Source organism: Ursus maritimus, unplaced genomic scaffold (assembly GCF_017311325.1).
Source record: "Ursus maritimus isolate PB19 unplaced genomic scaffold, ASM1731132v1 scaffold_20, whole genome shotgun sequence".
Classification (NCBI taxonomy): Eukaryota; Metazoa; Chordata; class Mammalia; order Carnivora; family Ursidae; genus Ursus; species Ursus maritimus.
In genome coordinates, this window is record NW_024424453.1 from 24,515,765 (window position 1) to 24,536,395 (window position 20,631).

Sequence of the window (20,631 nt, forward strand, 5' to 3'; positions counted from 1 at the left end):
TAGAGAATGGATCAGGCAAGACCTTTTGGAGAAGGTGACAACCTGATCTGAGTTGTGAAGGCTAAATGGCCATTGTCCAGGCATTCTCTTCCCTTGCTTTCAGGACAACTCCTGTGCCGGGGTCTCTGCCTGCTTCACCAGTTGTTTCTTCCTTTCCTTTGCTGGATCTTTTTCATTTTCCCCTAAATGCTGGAGGGCTCCAGAGCATAGTCCTTAGCCCTCCTGTCTTTCCTCTCCCTTACTTTCCTTAGGTGACTTCATCCAGCTCCATGGCTTTATATACCCTCCTAGTTTATACATATCCTCAGCCCCACTATCCCGAGAAGTCCCTTGGATATCTAATAGCATCCAAAACTGGGCATGTCCAAACAAGATCCCTCCGTTCTCCCTACCCAACCCACTTCTCTTGTATCCCTCACTATCTTGGTAAATGGCCACACTCTATCCAGTTGCTCAGGCTAAAATTCTAGGCATTTTCCTTTCCTCTCTTTAATATCCTACACATTGAATCCCTGAGCAAATCCTGTTGTCTCTATCTTTAGATTAAATCTTCTAGATTAAATCTAGAATCTGAACGCTTCTCAATATTTCTACCACTACCACCCTCATCTCTTACCTGTATGACTAAAATAGCCTTGAACTGCTCTCCCTACTTCTGTTCTTGCCCAGGTGATTCTCTACACAGCCACCAGAATGATTTTACACAAATTCAAGGCAGATAGGGTCTCTTCTGCTCAAAACTTTCCAATGACTTCCCATTAAACTCTGAATAAAATCCGAAGTCCTTACTATGGCCGACAAGGCTTTTCACTTGCTCCCCATTACCTCCTGGAGTACACTTATTACCACCCCCCCCCATTTGTTTTCTGTGGCTTCATGGTCTTCCTGTTGTCTCCTGAACATGGCAACCTCATTTCTGCCTCGGAGCCTTGCACTCACTGTCCCCTCTGCCTGGAATACTATTCTTCTGAACACCTGCCTGGAGGACTGTCTCATTTCATCCAGGTCTTTGATCAAATGTCAGATCCTCAGAGAGGCCTTTACTGGACAATCTATCTGAGAAGAAACTTTCTTACTCTTCACTCCTTCACCTTGCTATTTTTCTTCACAGTTCGCCTCATGAACTGCTATCATATTACATATTCATATGTTTATGGTCTGTACTAGAATGTAAGTTCCACGAGGGCAAAGACTTCATCACTTTTATTCATCATTATATCTCCAATGCCTCCATTATATCATTGTATCTCCAATGCCTAAAACAGTCCCTGGTAGAGGTTAGTATTCAAAAAAACATTTGCCGAATGAATGGGGAATTCAGAGGACAGGATGACAAACCAGATGGAACAGATGTGTAAATGCATGAAGATGTGGTACTGCAAGAGGGCAAGTGTGTCTGGAGGACAGGGTGGGGGACCATGAAAGCGAGCTGCTGAGGGAAGGCTGTGGTAGGAGGGAGTGTACACAGCCAGGAAGAACATTTCTGGCTATTTTGAGGGTAGAGGGATCTCTTATTATGATTCTTGCCTCTCCCAGTAAATGGTGAGGACAGGAACCCCTCAGTGGTCACTGCCATATTTTCAGCAGCCAGGCCAGGCTTACACAAGGCAGGTGCTCAGTGAGATTTTTGAGATAATGGATGTTTTTATTATTGGCCTTCCTTTCTATTTTAATGTCAAGAGAATGATCCCTGGATCTTCTCCAGATAGACACTAAGATGGCTCAGGCTCATGTTAACTCACAGTAAGATGAGACTCTTTAATATTTTGCTAATTATTAGTTTATCTTTTACTCAAAAGCCACATATTTGGCTCACAGAAGATTAAAACAGGAATTCAAGAATCTAAAAGATTTTAAGTTTGGCAAAGTAAATTACTAAGCAAGCCAAACCCTTTCATAAAAGAATCCAACATACCCCAAAGCAAGGCCCTTTTACTTTAATACTCACTTGTCACAAAGGTTTGAATCTGGTGACTGACTCAGTTTGTGTAGAATATCTACGATGCCCATGTCTCGTAACTTATCCTGACGTTCTTGTGAACCTAAGAGATTAAAGCTAACAGGTTACTGTGAACATGACCCAGACAGCTGCTCTCCTTATGTCCAATCAACAATCTAGAGCATTACCAGGGTCCTTCACTCCCCACCCTTCTACCCCCCTCATCCCCGGTAAAGTTGGATTGCCTCATGCTTGGATCCTCCAACAACATTCTAACTGGTCTCTCTGCTCCTTGACCCTCCTTCCTGCAGTCCATCCTGGGTTCTGCTGATAGATTAATTTCTCCATGGACTATAGGATCAAGGTTAGATTCCTCAACCTGGCACAAGGCCCTCTGCCATCGGCCAGGCTCTTCCTACTCCAGACAGGTCTTATTTTCCCCTTCTGTTCTCTTCCACCCTCCTCTGACCTCCCAGCACTTCTTGCGGCCTCTTGGTTAGCACGTGGCAGTTCCAACTTCATACTGCTCTGTCTGATCTTCCAACTAGACTAGGACTTCCTTGAGGGTGGCTCTGTTTCCCTAGCACCTGGATGGTACTTGGTCTCTAGGCCTATATGACAAATCCAATCTCTCCTCCTTCCACTTTGTTCTAGACACAGTTGCTGGGTAGAGTAATTCTCTTGGAGTCTTTCCTTCCCATGAAGAACCTGCAGTGACTCACTCACGCACTGATCTCCTCTAGACCCAGTGAACCAGAATCTCTAGGTGTAAAAACCAGAAATCTGCATTTTAAAAAGTTCCTGAGGTGATTCTCATGCAGTCAGCCCAGCACTGAGAACCACTGCTCTTCCACGTTTGCTACATTGGCTATACATTGGAATCACCTGGGGGAATTAAAAAAAGCCAAAACAAAAAACTTATGCCCACCCCCTCCCCCCCCGCCCAAAATTCTGATTAAAGTGGTCTGGTGCAAAAGTCCTCAGGTGACTCTAATATGCAGTCAAGATGGAGAACCTCCGATCCACAGCGGCCACCTTACAGACTGGCTGTCTCACTAGTCACACTGTATTTCTCATTTCTCACCAAGACACCCTCTTCTCCATTACGCTTACATGCCTATAATCCTTACATGTGCTTCCTCTGCACTCAGTGAAAGACCAATCTGCCCATCTGCTTCCACCTCTCATCTTCTTCAAGTACATTGCCCCAACCTCCTCCTCAGCTCTCTCGAGGGCATGGACTGCCACTTATTTCTCTAGGGTCTCCTTTAAGCCCATCCTCTGTAATCTGCTGCAGTGTTGACTCCAAGGTGGGGCTCAGTGTTAACAGTCTAGCTGACTCTGGCTAGTCCCGTGGATTCTCATACCAAGGTGACTCGGCTGGATGCTCGGGACCCACTGCGTGATGCCTACACCTAGGATCTCAGGGACATCTGCTGCCTTCCCTCCCATAATTTTCCTCAATACAGATCTCACCAATCTCTTACCTTCCTCTTCATTCCATATGAGGTTTGATATACAAAACATAGCGGCAAGCTGCAGTTTCACATGTGAATGCCCCTATTTGATGGAGAAAAAGAAAACAAATACGGGGGTAATCTGATTTGAGGAATTTTTTTTTACAACGTACCATAGGCAATTCCGATAGGCTCCAAGTGTGAAGCAGGATAATCAAACTCAAATGTCTTGAGGGGCCACAAAGTTAGCACTAATGGGTAAATGGGTTGTGCTAAAGACAAGAGAGAATGGTGGGAAATCTGGTAAACTGGGGAGTGAAGACTTGCCAAAAACATTCACATTCACATTTTAGAAACCCTCTGACAGGCCAAATAAAACACCTCTAGGGCTATAACTGTAGTTTGCAATTTATCACTCTATCCATGCACACAAACTGGCATAGGACAGGTCTATGCTTTAGACGTAAGCTATGCGTGATCTACACCAAGAAACTTTCAGGTCACGAGTGGACAATAAATTGGATGAATGTGCCCTTGGTATCCAGCTATTGATTACCTGATTCAAATTACTCTTATTTGGGGGGTTGTCCCCCAAAACCTGTCTTTACTTGATTCATCTAATGTTTCTACTGTTGATAAGGAGCCTCCTATTCTTCTGAAACACAATTCTCATCATATTCCCACCAGCCATCTCAGGCCAGGCTATCAGGCACAATTCTTATTTTTCTTTATGTACTGAAAGTACAACCACTTTTGTTTAAGTTAGATTATTTAGCCATATGGAGTGCTTCCTCCTAATAGTAAAACAATCTCTACAGATGATTTTCCTATAGGTCAATTAAAAAAAAGTCCCCAGTACTTTTAAATAACATGAATATCTAGGGAAATATCAGTGGCATAATATGCTCAATAGTTTCTTGAATGATGAGATGGACTTATTTTGCCCTGTAGGACTATATTTCAACCACGCACAGACAAGAAGTGGACATGGCTTCCTTCACTAGAATTCTATGGCTGGTGATTCTTTTCTTCCTTTTACCTGCCAAGACTTTTAAAGAGATGCCCAGTTCAGGCTCCACAAAGACAAGATGGAACAAAATTTATCATTTGCTCTTGGCCTCAGGTCATGAACAGGTATCTGTTGAATAAATGAACTTATACAAAGTACAAAAATAAGTGTTTACAATGCATAAGTTCATTCAATAAGTATTTTTTGGAGGAAACAAATTGCTGTGGAGAAAACTGGAGAGTGGAGGGGTGGGAACATGATTTAGGTAGAGAGCACAGAAAAGATCTCTGTGAAGGAGCCAACATTTAAGCAGAGACTTACAGGATAGGAAGGTGCCAGCTGTGCAAAGAGCAAGCGCCTTGGGGCACTGAAAGGAAGGAAAAGTTCCTGAAAAGGTCTGAGGTAAGAAGGAGCTGTAGGGCTCATGCATATGGAGAAGGCAAAGTGGAGCAACATTAGTTCAGGGAAGCAGGTGTGGTCAAATTGTGGGCCTTTGTGGGCCCTAGAGAAAGGACTTTAGATTTCTGAGTTGATAGGAAGCTCCTGAAAGATTTAAGCCGTGGAAAGTGAAGATCTGATTTACATTTCTAGAAGGTCACCTGGGCTGAATGGATTGGAGTGACAGTGCAGAGGTGTCTAGGAGGCTATTATGGTCAATCAGGCATGAGATGCTATGGCTTGGTCCAGGGTGAGGGCTGTGGTGATAGAAAGAAGTGAACAGAATCCAGATCAGGTCTGGAGGAAGCGCTGGCAGGACCTGCTAATAAATTGGATTAATAAGGTGAAAGATCAAGTTTGACTCCCAGGTTTGAGCAACAGGACAGACAGCAGAGCCACTGCACTGAGGCAGGAAAGAATAGGAGAGAAGAGATTTAGGTTTAGGGGAGATACTTAAGAATTCATTTTTAAATATCAACTTCAGGAAGCATGAGACAGGTGCATGGAGATGTAAAGTAGGCAGGAGGATAGAGGAGTGCAGAGTTCAGGAGACAAGTCTGGAAGTATACCCTCCATGTGACCCTCTTACCTTGCTCCTCTACCCTCTACCCCCCATTAAGAAAGAATGAACATCTGTAGAGCTGCAAGTACCATCATGAAAGCTTGTTGTCATGGCTTTTGAAAGCCAGTAACCATTACTGTGGTTGTGTTTTCTATTATTGATACTATGGAAAGTGTAAATACTGTAATGCATATTCTATTTATCGAACCCAGAAACCAAAAAAAGCATAGAGATGATAGTAAAAGCCATGGAACTGGATGAGATTCTCCTAAACCAGTGGTTCTCAACTCTAGCTGTACATAAGAACTGCCTGGGGAACTTTTACATATATATATTTTTAAGATTTTATTTATTTGAGGGAGAGAGAGAGAGAGAGACATTGAGAGAACGAGTGGGAGGAGGGGCAAAGGCAGAAGGAGAAGCAGACTCCCTGCTGAGCGTGGAGCCTGTTGCGGGGCTCCGTCCAAGGACCCTGGGATCATGTCCTGAGTTGAAGGCAGACGTTTAACCGAATGAGCCACCTAGGAACCCTGCTTGGGGAACTTTTAAAAATCCTGATGCCTAGGCTATAACCCAGACCTATTAAATCAGAATCTTGAAAGGAAAGGGACAAGGCAACCATCCTTGAAAGCTCCCTGGAAAATGCCATCGTGCAACAAAGATCACAAACCTCAGGAGAGCATGTAGGAAAGAAAAGAAGAGGGGCTAGGGCTAAGCCGGGAGGGACAGTGTATTGAAAGCCAAGAGAAAGGAATGTTTCCAGGAGGAGGAAATGGTCAGCTGTGTTGAAGCCTGCTGTATCTGAGGTGAGATTAGAAGAGAAAATGGTCCTTTGTATTTGGCATCATGGAGGTCACTGGTGACCTTAAGCAGAGAAGTTTCAGTTGAGTGATGACAGTGGAGGCCAGATGAAATGGGTTAGAATGAATTAAGAGGTGAGGAAGGAGATAGCATGTGCAGAAGATGCTTTTAAGAAGTCTGGCTATGAAAAGCAGCACAGAAATAGGTATATCTCTCATGAGAGACTATGGACTATGAGAAACAAACTGAGGGCCTCAGAGGGGAGGGGGGTGGGGGAATGGGATAGACCGGTGATGGGTAGTAAGGAAGGCACGTATTGCATGGTGCACTGGGTGTTATACGCAACTAATGAATCATCGAACTTTACATCAGAAACCGGGGATGTACTGTATGGTGACTAATATAATAAAAAATCTTAAAAAAAAAAAAAAAAGAAATAGGTATATCTCAGTGGATATATGGGAAATCAAGAGTAACTCTGAAAACATTAGAGATGCTATGTGGATCTGGTATTGGAAAGATAAGGGAGTTCCTGATAGAAGCGGTAAGGTTTTCATTCAGGGGCGCCTGGGTGGCACAGCGGTAAGGTTTTCATTCAATAAATATTTACTAAGCACATATTAAATGCCAGGCATTGTCCAAGGTGACAGATATACAAATGTGCACAAAACACATGGAACTCTGCCCTCATGGAACTTACACTCAGGCACCCAAACACATATGTATCACTATAACTGAGCTACTGCTCTGAAGGGAACAGAATGCAGTAACAAAGAATAACCCACATAGATAAGAGCCCACAAGGAAGTGTCAGCTGAGGTTAGATCTGAGAGGTGAGAAGGCATGCCATGAAGGAGTGGAGAGAAAAGTGTTCCAGAAAGATGAACCAGAATGTGTAAAGGTCCTGAGGCAGGAAAGAACATGCACAGCCTTTTCAACGAACAGGAGGTCAGTGTCATGAACAAAGGAAAGGGGAATGAGAGGAGTTGGGGACACGGATGAGTCGGGCCATGCAGGACTTCAAAGGCCATCACAAGGGGGATAAGGATGTTATTCAAGGTGCAACAGAGAGCCACTGAAAGACTGTGGCTCCTATTCTCTTAATAAAACAAAAGGTGAGGTCACCACTAAGAGTGACGAGGTAGAGAAAAGGTAAGGTTTAAAGAATGAGAAGGGAGGGGTCAGCTTGCTGAACAGTCACAAGGGGGTAGTAGGCAGTGCTGAAATTAATATGAAACCAGTCAGCCTGGTTCTGTGCCTTTCTCTGCAGTTGCTGACTCTGACAGGCAGGCAAAAAGAAGGCAGGTTCACCCACAACTAGGGTTTTGCTAGGAGACACTGACAGAATGAAAAGACTGCCAGATTTGGCAATGGGCAGTTTCTGGTGATGACAAGATCCATGAGATGGCCGTGGCAGGAGGTGGCTGAGGTGTTTGCAAGTAGGTAGCAGATTGTGTTTTCAAGCAAACAGGTCAAAGAACAAGTGCCAGAGGTACTAGAGGCTTAAGCAGTCATGGACTTCAGATAGAAGCCTTGAGAGGGAAGACAGGGATGTGGACACACTGAAAGAAAACCAAGAGCCCAAGTCTTCACTGATTAAGAAGGAGGTCATCAGGAGACGACAAAGGCAGGGAGTGGGGTGATGAATGGGTGGTAATACTGCCCAAATGGCACAGGCTTCAAGGCCTTCGTGTCTGCATCTTTTTCTTCAGGATGATGGTTCCTTGAATCTGTTACACAGTAGTCTGTTCTTTGTTTAAATCTCTGCACAATTTGTTTTGAGCCTTTTAATGCAGCTACTACAGAGCAGTGAAAGGGACAAAGGCCTACCATGTAATACTTGATTTTCTGCAGGATGTCATCATTGGTCATAATAAGTTCTTTTGCTGTTGTCCCATCTGCTATGTTGGCTAAGATGCACAGTGTCTGGAAAAGAACAAAGAGCCGGTGATCAGGAAAGCTCTGAAGTCCCCAGATGCAAGCTCTCTCAAGAACTTGGGCACTTTCCACCTGAAGTACATGGATTCTCACAGGTTCCACTCTGAATGTTCTGATTTCTTATTTCTTGACAATACGGCCAACAAAAGTAACCACACTTAACAAAAGTCCACCTTAGGCAAAAGAAAACCCAAACATTTCAGTACTTTCTTTTGGGGCATAAGCCATCACTGGGTAAAGGCAGCCATGTCTTATACACATCAGTCAAAGTGAAAATGTGAATTGTTATTATTTCATTTCTAAGAGAAGCTCTTGTTACTAACCCAACCAGGTTTCTTCAAAAACACAGTCTCTTTGGTGGAAGCATCAAAGGTGCTGCAACTTCCCTCCCTCTCCCTCCAAATGCTTCTTGCTCCTGAGCTCATGACCTTCTGGGGGAAGGCCTGGATCCTAGTCCACTAGCCATGTGCACTTAGGACTTCTTGACTTTTTTTTTTTTCTTTTTTTTTAAAGATTTTATTTATTTATTTGACAGAGAGAGAGACAGCCAGCGAGAGAGGGAACACAAGCAGGGCGAGTTGGAGAGGAAGAAGCAGGCTCCCAGCAGAGGAGCCTGATGTGGGGCTCGATCCCAGAATGCCGGGATCACGCCCTGAGCCGAAGGCAGACGCTTAACGACTGAGCCACCCAGGCGCCCCATGGACTTCTTGACTTTTTCAAACTTGATTAGTGGAACAAAAAGGTAAGGAAAACATGTGAAGGAGCTTAGTCGAGCTTGGCTTAATGAGACTGGAGGGAGCCTGTGCCATTTGGCAGGACAGTGTAATTTGAAAATAACCACCACACTGGTACTGGGGGGACTTTCTTGTTAGCTGTTGGGAATCTCACAGCCAGACCAGCAGGAGGGCAATGTTCAGAGAAAAGGTGAAAGGACTATGGAAAGGTTACTGAGCCAGTGTTAGTCTCTGCAATTCAACGAACATTTACTGAGCACCTACAACGTGCATGCACTCTGCAGGGCATGAGGGTCAGACAGGAATAAGACACACTATCTAACTGTGAAGTGGTCACACAATTACAATTCACTGTGGCGTGACAGAGAAAAAACAGGACAGAGAAAGCATGAAGTGCACTTGCTTAACACTGCAAAGGTCAGGGAAGGCTTCTTGGAGGAAGCGACACTGAGTCCTGGAACACAGTAAGCACTCAAAGAAAGTGATGAGAAGTGGGAATGGGGTCTAAATTCAAGTAATTTTCTCCAAACTTAACCTTTCTGTTGGTAGACTTAATTAAGCTTGCAGATTATAGCTAATTGACAAGATTGTTTTCTTACTATGGCCTAAAGCCTCAGATGTAAAGAGTGTGTGGTCTTATTCTTCCTAGACTAATACACTGATTAGGAAGTAAGTCCAGAGTGGCAAACATTTTTAGCCTCATCTAGGGAAGAGCTACCCCTCTCTTACCCACTAAGACAATATGAGGGGGATTTCATGAAATATTTCTGAGAATAGGCTTTCTCAGCAAGACAGTCAAGTGATTCCCCTTCTTGGAGTGTTAGAATATACCCATGCATCCTCAGGCTTGAACAGCATGGCAGCTGAGCTACAGTTCTGTTTTAAAACCCCCAACCCTTATTGTAAAAATGTTAGAGAGATCAATTAGTTCTTGGGCCAAGCCAATTTAACATATAAGCTAGCGAGCAGAGAGAAAAGCTACACTAACACACACACGTCCACACTCACACACACATTCATGTTAACAACTGGAAATCAATGATAGAGTAGGGATAGGTAAATTATGGCCTGTGGAACAAGTCCAACCCACTCCGTTGGGTAAACAGAATGTTACTGGGAGATGGCCATGCCTACTTGCTTACGTATTGTCTAGAGCTGCTTTCAGGCTAGCACAGCACAGTCCAGTAGTTGCCACAGAGCCTGAATGCCCTACAAAACTTAAAATATCTATCTTGCCCTTTGTGGAAATAGTTTGCCAATCCCTGAAATAGAAAAATAGAAAAGTAACAGGGGGAAAAATATCAATGAAACCAAAAGCTGCTCCTCTGAAAAGATTAAAAAACAAAACAAAACAAAAAAAACACCTGATAAACCTCTAGCCAGACTGATGAGGGAAAAAGGAATTATCAATATAAAGAACAAAAGAAGGGATACTGCTAAGAATACTACAGACTTCAAAAGATAATGAGAATATTATGAACTATTTTATGTTAATAAATTTGAAAAAGATGAAATGGACAAATTCTTGAAGGACACAAAATACCAAAGCTGACTCAAGAAGAAATCAATAACCTGCGTACTCCTATTTCCATAAAAGAAACAGAATTTAGCTAAACACCTTTCCACAAAGAAACACCAGGTTCCAGATGGCTTCACTAGTATATTCTACCAAATTTAAGAAAGAAAGAATACCAATGTCTTATGCTTCATAAATTCTTAGAGAAAACTAAGGAGGGAATACCTTCTTCTCATTCCCTGAGGCAAGCATTATCTCAATAATCAAATATCAATATCAAAACCAAACAAGGACATCACAAGAAAACTATACATCTGTATCTCTCATGAATATAGATAGGAAACATTCCTTAACAAATTTCAGTAAATCAAATCCAACATCATATGTAAAGGATAGTACATAATGACATTTTAATACGGTGTATCTCTCCATTTTATTTAGGTCTTTGATTTCTTTCATTATCAGTGTTTTTTAGTTTTCAGCACAGAGCTCCTGCACATATTTTGTGAGATTTATCCATAAGTATTTCATTTTTTCTGAGCTACTATAAATGGTACTGTTTTTAAAATTTCAAATTCTACTTGTTCATGCTAGTATATTAAAAATACAATTGATTTTTCTATCTTGTGGCCTTGGCTAATTCACTGATTAGTCTAGCTTTTTCTGATGAGCCCATGGCATTTTCTACATAGGCATTCATGTTGTCTGGAAATAGTCTTATTTCTTCTTTTCCAATTTCTATGCCTTTTATTTCTTTTTCTTGTCTTAGTGCACTTGATAGCAATTCCAGTACGCTGCTGAATAAGTCTGGTAACAATGGACATATTGTCTTTTTCCCAATTATAAGGACAGTGATAGCCATGTTCACTACCTTGACTGTGGTGATCATTTCATGGTATATACGTATGTCAACATATCACAGTATATATTTTAAATATGTGTAGCTTATTGTATGTCAATAAACCTCAAGGGAAAAAAAAGCTGAACTATCAGAAGTGTCTGAGAAGAATTAAACTTCCAGCTAACAACCAGACAGTTTAAGCCTCCCCATCATCACTTACTTCTGCACCATTACCAAAATCTGTATGAAAGAGTATAATTTGAGTCCTGTCAGAACATATTATTGTCGTTGGCCTTTCTTTTTTGCCCTCATCCAAATCTTGCCTCACCTTTTTGCCTTGCTTCACTTTTCAAGTTAGTGGAATTCTATCTAGGTGAGCTGTCTTCACAGAAAAAAATTCCTATGCTCTTCAGGTAAAATAGTTTAAGTAAAATAGCTGGGTGTGGAGCCTGACGTGTGGCTTGAACTCACCACCGTGACATTGAGACCTGAGCCGAGATCAAGAGTTAGACACTAAACCGACTAAGTCACCCAGGCACCCCCAGGTAGAATAGTTTATTTTGAGCAATGCATTCTTCTTTATTGCTATGTTCCAGTAATGGATCATGTTCAACCTAGTTTTAGTGATGTCTGAGATTACAGTTTTTCTATGTTAAATTTTTGTTCAACAGAAAACATGGTTATTATTGAATTTTAAGAGAAATCACTAAAATGTCCATCTTAAAACCACTATGTCAAATCTTTTGCCTTTTTTGCTCACAAATTCAATTACAGCTCTTACATCCTACCACTCTTACTTCCCGGTCTGTTCTTCTGAAGTCTGCCGAATCACTCTAACTCAGGAACACAGAGAATGCAGAGCATGGGCCTGCAGTTAGGCTCTAGGTTCAACTTCCCACTGATGACCTTGGGGAAGGCTCCTCCACACATATAAGTATACAGCTCAATGAATTTTGAAAGTAAACACATCATGTAGCCAACATCTATGTCAGAAAGTTGAACATTACCATTGCCTCAGATCTTGTATTAGAAATTAAAGTTTGTGGGTGACCTTTTTATGACAAAACAAATACTATGTTAAAAAAACTATAATAAATCCAAGAAAATACAGAAAAGTAATTCTAAAACTATCCCCTGATGAATGCATAGCCTCTGTATTTTGATGCCTATTCTACACCTGCCCTACTGAAAGACAACAGAAAGTAGAGGTATGGGATAGGAATAAAGAATAGGGATACATTAGAATAAAAAAACGAAAAATGACTCCAGCATAAGGGATTATTTTATCAGGGTGTTGCAGGAATTTGAGTTCAGAGCATGGCGGATATAGAGAGCTGGAAATGACGACTCTGAGAGAGTGGACTCAGTCTAGGATGATCAAAGGTGGTATCCCTATGGAGACAGGGACAGTGTCTACAGTGCATGACATAGAGGGTGAAACTATAGATTCTGGTAATATTTTCTTCTATTCTGGGAGAAGAATCAGGGGTGGTGGAGGATCATTCTCCTCAAACCTTTCTTGTCTCTATAGCACCTTCCATCTCAGCACTCTGTCCTTGGCAGATCTGAATATTTCAGGAGACTCCTAATGAAGATCCTTCTTGGTATTCACACTCAGAAGATATTCCTCAGGGGGAAAAAATGAGTTAAAAAAAAGGGGGGAACACATACCTGCTCTTTGACCTCAATGTTATGCTCCCCTTCCAGAATAAGGGTGACAGCTTGCATAATCTGCTTTCCATGAGTACTCATTATTTTATCTATATGCTGTAAAAACAATGGGAAATCCACAGTTATCATCTGGGGAAACAAAGAAAAAGATCATAAAAAGGAACAGAAAGCTTCTAAGTTAAACAACATAACACGCAACTGCCTGAAAGAGAACACCATTGCATACAGAACTAGAGGCCAAAGAATAGTGTTTATTATAGCATAAAACTGCATTTTGCCTTCTGTGTGTGTGTATTTATGACCTGAAGTGTAAAAACAACATAGACTTGGCCTGATAGAATACAGAAAAACAATTACTGGGGATCCTCAAGCCCAAAGATATTAAAGAAAAAGGACCTTTAAAAATGGATGGGGAATAGGGAGAAGCCAGAGACATGGAAAATATGGCACAGATTTACTAATACCCTGGGGTACAAATGTACAAAGAAGGCTCAGAAAACAATTGAGGCACAAAGGAACCACCCGTTTCTTCATTTATCTGAAGGCCACTGACACTGTTGCTCAGGGAACAACAAGAGGGACCCCAGAAAAAAGACTCAGCCTCTCCTGCTTTGATATATACCCACCGTTCCCTACACTGACATCTTCAGAGGTCAGTCCAGTAAATGTTGGCAGCGTGGGGATTAGTCCATGGAATAACATTAAGAAGGATTCTCTAGAGGGAAAGAAGAAGTGGCCCCAGGGGTAAGTGATTTAGGCATAAGAGAAAGCCCATTCTAGCCAGCAAATCAAGTAAGAATAAAGTAACAAATCAAGGCAAGCTCATATCCAGCATGGAGTAAGGAGAGGGAGACAGGACAGGCAGTGCAGGAGTGGAGGGTCAGGTGGCTATATGGTAAAGCAGCTCCCAGATCACCTATGAAGGTGACAGGTCTAGATATCAACTTCACAGTTCTCTGGGAAGGGACAGCATTTGAACCACACTTCTGGGCAGATGTTGATGGGAGAAGTGAGGGAGGGCAATGTTTTGCATTGCATATGCAGGGGCAGCTAATGTGGAAACCTGGATGATTTTACTTACAGGCCGAGTAGAGAGGAGATTTCTAAGAAGTCCCAATGTTTTCATCAGCACATTCAAATCTGAATCTGATAATAACCGGAACAGCTGTTCAGTACTCAAGCTTCGTAAAATATCTGCTTTTATTTTTTGTTCAGCCTGAAAGGCCATATTCTGAAAGGATTAAAGAAATTTCAAAAATAATGTTTAATTTGCTTTATTAAATTATATTTGATAGTAACTGACAATTTTCAAAGTACGAACAAAAGCTGCAGATAACTTAAGTCACATTATTTCTCTGATTCCCGTTAATTACCTATAATTCTGTCAAGAGAAAGGTAACTATCAATCCTATATATACTCCTGTATAAGGAATAGGACCACTTACTGATATGAGCATTTCAGTGTCTTAAGATTGTCCAATAAATTCAAAATCTACTGTTTCTTTTAAAAAATTATTAATTTATTTAAACTGAAAAAAAAAATAAAGCAAACAAACAACCTCCGCCCCCCAAAAAAACCCAAATGAAAAAACAATTCACCCATTTCTCCCACCTCCCATTCCCTGCCTCTGGCAACCACTGATCTGTTACCTGTATCTATGAGCTTGGTTACTTTTCAGAAACGTTTCTGGTTTTCAAGTTGCCTTCTGTGCACTATTTTTCTTTTAAGTAGGCTCCACACCCAGTGTGGAGCCCAATGTGGGGCTTGAACTCACGACCCTGAGATTAAGACCTGAGCTGAGATCAAGAGTCAGATGCTTAACCCACTAAGCCACCCAGGCACCCCACCTTCTGTGTACTTTAATAACAAAATTACTACTAGTAACTATCCTGTGCCACCCATTTTGAGAATGACTAAAAAGCACTCCCTTATTATGGGTGAAAATAAGTAGTGGGTTTTGTTAACTTTACTGGCACTGAAACACCTATTGTATTCACAATGCTATGCTAGGTGCTGATAATGCAGGTCTACATTACACAGGAAGCTCTCCAAGGGTAGGAGGTGTATCCAAGCTACTAGCAACCCCGGATGGCTGGTATCTTTTTTGCTTCTTTTTCTCCTTCCTGGACACATTATGGATTACCCCAGCTTAACCTGAAGCTATAATACCATGTCTGAAGAAAACAAAAACACAGCAAATGCCAAATAACTCATAAATCAACTTTTGGTATAAAAATCTTTTGTAAACTAGAGGCTTACTATAATATGTGGTTATTGCCCTACAGGAACTTTTTTTTTTTTTTTTTTAAGATTTTATTTATTTATTTGAGAGAGAGAGAGAAAAGGCAAGTGCGAGTGGAGGGAGGGGTAGAGGGACAGGGAGAGAGAATCTGAAGCAGATTCCTCCCTGAGCACAGAGCCCGAGGTGGGGCTCAATCTCACGACCCTGAGCTCATGACCTGAGCCGAAATCAAGAGTTGGACGCTTAACAGATTGAGCCACTCAGGCGCCCCCAGCCTTATTTCTAAAATTAAGGAGCTAAAACATGCAAAAGATCAAGTTACCTAATAATGTGAGGCAGCATGGCAGAGAGAAAGAGTACTGACTGGGCTGGTGTCAAGAGACCCAACCCGCAAATGATTCCAGGGCTTTATACTTGGTGGACAGAGAAGAAAGCAGCTGGTCATATGGTAACTGATGAGAATACAATAGTTAATATGGATTTGAGAAGTGGGATGATAAGTTCAATTTTCAACAACAAAATTGTACATGTCAGGGAGGCCTCAAATGAAGTCTCACACGCCATTTAAGTGATAGACCTGGGGAGTAGGGAACAATTACGTCTGGGTGTGTATATTTCAAAGTAACTTCTATTAAGGGGAGCTGAAACCATGAGAGTAGATGAAGTCCCTGAAACTGAAGTGTAAAGGAAATTGGAAACTGGGAATTGAAACTGGGGAAATATTCCCTGAGAAGGAGGCTGAAAAGGGGGCTAGGTAGAAAGTGAGGTTAAAAAAAATTAAGTCCTGGGAAAGAGTTTCAAGAAAGAGGAGTGCTAAAAGCTAACACAAAGTTTAGGAGAAAAATAACAGAAACTACTGGATTTGGTACTTTCTTAGATGATTATTTCTATCCCAAAGTTTGTGTGAAAAGACAGCAGATATACTCAGAATAGGGAAAAGAACACGACTTTGAATCAGGTTCAGAACCCACTGTCATCACTTTTTAGCTGTGACATCTTGGATGATTCATCTACCCTCTAAGTCCCAGATTCCCAATTGTGAGGTGGATATAAACCAATATAACTTAAAATAAGAATTAGAGATAACAATTAGAGATAAACACATTGCTTAGTGTCTGGTACATAGTAATTAAACTATAACTACTATAATTATATTTGAAGAAATCCATGTAAATTTTAATTTCAATGTATTTTAATAAATCTTGTTATATAGTTTTGACTTCATAATTATATAGTTTTATAATTTAGATTATTATAAATTATTTACTCGAAAATTTTAAGGAATTATTAAGCAAATATGCATCAATTCTGTTGCCTTGGGCAAGTTATTTAATCACTCTATGCTTAGTTTACTCATCTGTAAAATATGAATACTCCCTAGCTTATTTCAGAATTGTTACAAAGAGCACAGGAGACATGAAAAGACTCTGTCAAGCAGGTAGCTCTAGGCAGGTTATCACCATATTCATGATGAGGAAAATTTGTTTTTTCCCAAAGTAGATGTCCAATTTTAACACCTGTCTGCTTTTCTTGATAATAAACAGGAGAACTGTGGCACACAGTGGTCACACAACTTGCTTATATTCAAATCCAAAAGCTGAATGAATACTAAGTCTTCTAGGTCTGAGGTCATTAGAAAACTGGGCCAAAATAGCGACATTTATTAAAAAGCAAATTTCAGACATTTCAAATAACATATTCTTTAGTTTTAACTCTGATAACAGCCCCATCCCCTTTACACATGACGACTTATATAAAAGAGTAAAACATACCATTAAAGCCCAAATTCCATTCACTCGCAAAGCAGGATTTTCACTTTGGGTTAATCCACAAAGTAGTTCTACAGCTCCAGATTCTAAAATTGGCTGTGATTGGAAAGGAAAAAAAGCACAGTTTTAAAGTCAGGTTTTTGACTAAATGTGCATAAACCCTGGCACTCTGCTTATGATTTCCTTCTTACTCTCACCCAATTCCAGGTAACTTTCGCAAAGCAGGGACTGAGGTGGACATAAATACTACCACAAGAAGGGCAAGAACAATGAGGTCTCCCACAAATTCAAAAACCAAAATCGTCCCAATCATTTCTCTTTTCTTTGTAGCTCTGAAAGACTCAGGAGCTGTCCTAATTTCTGTACGTTTTGCACATGCCCTTATGATTCCACTATCTAATTCCACACTCTCGTTCTGTCTTTTGAGTGCACCTGTGTGGTGCACGGGTGTATCCCATGTGTTCTTCACAAGCTGGGACTATGACAACATGGCTGGTTTACATGAAACTGACATAACCAAAATGTCTTCTTTCCAAACTGTCAATGTTATTCCAAACATGCTGCAGAATCCATCTTTTAGAACTACTTTCAGGACTACCTATCAATCATACAAGCAAAACAGCTGTATACTTTTATAGTCCTATCACATTCTACCCCTAAAATAGCATGCTTTAGCCTGACTACTCATTTTATTTATGATCCTTGGCTGAAAACAGGGTTTGATAATTTCTAAAAAATTCACACCTTTGAGGACTGATCTACTGTCACCAATGAATGCTTAAAAGGCCCCCTGTCAAGTGGACTCTAGAACTGTCTTAAGCAATTCAGACTTACATAGGAAGAAAAAGGGCAGTGACTTTCAAGAGGACATTCTGAAGAAGGATACACATTCCTCTACTTGTACAAATTGGTTTTGTTTCTTTTTAAATTTTTTTTTGAGTATAGTTGACACACAATGTTACAGTAGTTTCAGATGTACAACGTAATGATTTGACAGGTTTATACATTATGCTGTGCTCCCCACAAGTGCAGCTACCCTGTATCACCATACAGCGCTACTGCAATCCCTGTTATTCCCAAGAACTATTCATTCCATAACTGGAAGCCTGTATCTCCCTTTCCCTTCATCCATTCGGCCCTTCTTCCCACCTCCTGTTTTGTTTTTTATTGTGAAGTAAGTTTAAACTTATGAAGTAGCAATAATAATATAAGGTGCTTCCACCACATATTCTTTACCCAGATTAAACAATTACTAACATTTTGCCGTATTTATCGTTCTCTCTCTCCTTCTGTAGGCCCATATCCACATTATTCATCTTTTTCTGAACCATTTGAAAGTAGAGCATATACGTCATGCCCCTTTACCCTTAATACTTCAATGTGTATTTCCTAAGAACAAGGATATTCTCTTAGAATCACAGAACAGTTACCAAATTCAGAGAGGTTAACATTAAAACAATACTTTTATCAAATCTATAGCATATGCCAATTTTGTCAACTGCCTAATAGGTGCTTTTATAGCATTTCCTTCTCTTCCAGTTCAGGATCCAGTTTATTTTTAATATAAAAAAAATCATATTATTGACCCTACGCCTGAGCTCATCTACCTTACTTCTAACTATCGATATATGCTGAAAGTGGATCTGAGGGAATACAAGTGCTGTTCGGATGATGAATGGTATAGTACTCACTGCAACCAGATCATCGTCATGCCAAGACCCCCACCACTGGAGCAGAGGAAAACAGATGGAAACTCTGGCATCCTGTCTAGACCTTCTCTTCCTTCAGAGTAACTACCAGTCTCTCCCCTTATGTTCCAAGATTTTTGCTTGTTGAATAACTGTCTCTGAACCTCCATCTTGTTACTAAATGCCTTCCTAATTACCAGTCAGAAGCCTACAGGTGTTACTATGCTGAAAGGAAATTCAACAAAATTGGAACTACTAAATAAAGGATAGTGTCTAAACCTCAGCTCACAATTAGGCAGACCAGAGATATTTTAACATGATGAAACTAACTCTATAAGGTTCCCTTGTCTCCTTTATTAAAGCTTATTGTAGTTTTCCCCAGTATAAAGATAATACATGCTCAAATAACGTGTAAAACGTATAAAAGGGAAAAAATATTTCCACATGTAATCCCTACCCAAACAACTACCACTAACATTAAATATTAAAAAGATAATTTTCCTGGGGCACCTGGGTGGCACAGTCAGTTAAGCATCTGACTCTTGATTTTGGCTCAGGTTTGGCTCAGGGGTGTGAGACTGAGCCCCACGTCGGGCTCCATGATCAGCGTGGAGCCTGCTTAAGATTGTCTCTCTCCCTCTCTGTCTGCCCTTCCCCTCACCCTCCCTCTCTCTCCCTGGGGGGGAAAAAAAGGTAAAAAGATGATATTCCAATGCCAGCAGTTATCTCCCTGGAATGATTTACAATCCTGGTTTAAAAAATTGACCCTTAATTTATTCTTTAGTATATACATTTTGAAAATAATCTATTACTTTTGTAATCACATTTGTAGTTGTAGGCAGTTTAGATTAACTGAGAGCTAAAATATCTTTTAAATAAGTTGCATATGCCAGGCAGAAAAGGGAGAATAGGAAATTAAATCACATTTTAAAATGATTTTATTTGCACACCCCCCCAAACAATTCAGAAGTAGTTTTGTTTTTTTAAAAGATTTATTTATTTGAGAGAGAGAATGAGCCAGGGGGAAGGGCAGAGGGAGGAGAGAATCTCAAGCAGACTCCTTGCTGAGTGTGGAGCCCAACACGGGGCTGGATCCCATGATCCTGAGATCATGACCTCAGCCGAAACCAAGAGTCAGACACTTAACTGACTGAGTCACCCAGGCACCCCCCACAGTAGTTTTTACACTCCAATCCTAAAATTTCAAAGTCAACCTGTGAAAATTATTTGACTAAGCTCTAGGTAGACTGGGCAAAGTCTGGGAAGAGAAAATCAATACTAACCTCTTTGCTTGGAGAAAATTCAAGAAGAAGATTACATAGCATGGAAGATGCTACTACTAGGATTTCATCTGGTGCATTTTGTAAAACCTATGGAATTTAAAAAAGGGATGCTATTAATGGTTTGGAACGATGGAGGTGAGATCATAAGAACAAAGGAGAACCAAAAACAATTTATCTTTCAACTTGACTTTTCATATCGGATAGTTAGGAAAGATCCACTTGTGATCATGTCAAACTTTACCTGGTGCTCTAATTATGACTAAGGCCCTCACACCTATCTTGCTGGAGAAGCTACAGCCCCACTGCCAGGATGGGAGGTGCTGCACAGAAAGAGATAAACACATAAGTCAGGGAGGGGGTGCTCTATACGAAAAGTGTGAATACCATGGGACTGCTTTAGGACAAGTTAGTTCAATTTACTCCATCATATGAGGCCACTTATGAAACCACAAATTGCCCCAGAGCCTGAAACGTTCTGATGTGTGTCTCTAGAAGGACTTGTCTGACCAAAAGCAGGGATGAGTCAAGCTACTACACTGTGGGGACTGATTTTCAGCACTGGAATCACAGCCCTGGTTCCCACCCTCCTCTCCACTTACTAGATGTTTGAACTTGAGCATATTTCTTTGAGTCTCTGAATTGAAGAAAACAGCACCTCCTTGACAGGAATTTTTAAGATTAAATGTGATATGGTGAATGTTAAGGGAAGCAATATAACATGGGAGTAAAGAACACAGACTTC

The 20,631-nt window shown here is 40.9% G+C and overlaps 1 protein-coding gene across 3 annotated transcripts in view; it reads right to left on the bottom strand.

Annotated features, from left to right (window-relative positions):
- ARMC8 (armadillo repeat containing 8) overlaps positions 1–20,631 on the bottom strand; it is a 104,974-nt gene that overhangs the window by 4,085 nt on the left and 80,258 nt on the right. For all 3 annotated transcript variants that reach the window (XM_008708090.2, XM_008708076.2, XM_008708082.2), the window contains 7 exons: positions 19,890–19,976; positions 16,922–17,014; positions 13,988–14,137; positions 12,907–13,002; positions 8,037–8,132; positions 3,427–3,499; positions 1,949–2,042 (listed from right to left, as the gene is read on the bottom strand). In XM_008708090.2, coding sequence (XP_008706312.1) covers positions 1,949–2,042; positions 3,427–3,499; positions 8,037–8,132; positions 12,907–13,002; positions 13,988–14,137; positions 16,922–17,014; positions 19,890–19,976 — 689 coding nt within the window. The remainder of the gene's footprint in view (positions 1–1,948; positions 2,043–3,426; positions 3,500–8,036; positions 8,133–12,906; positions 13,003–13,987; positions 14,138–16,921; positions 17,015–19,889; positions 19,977–20,631) is intronic.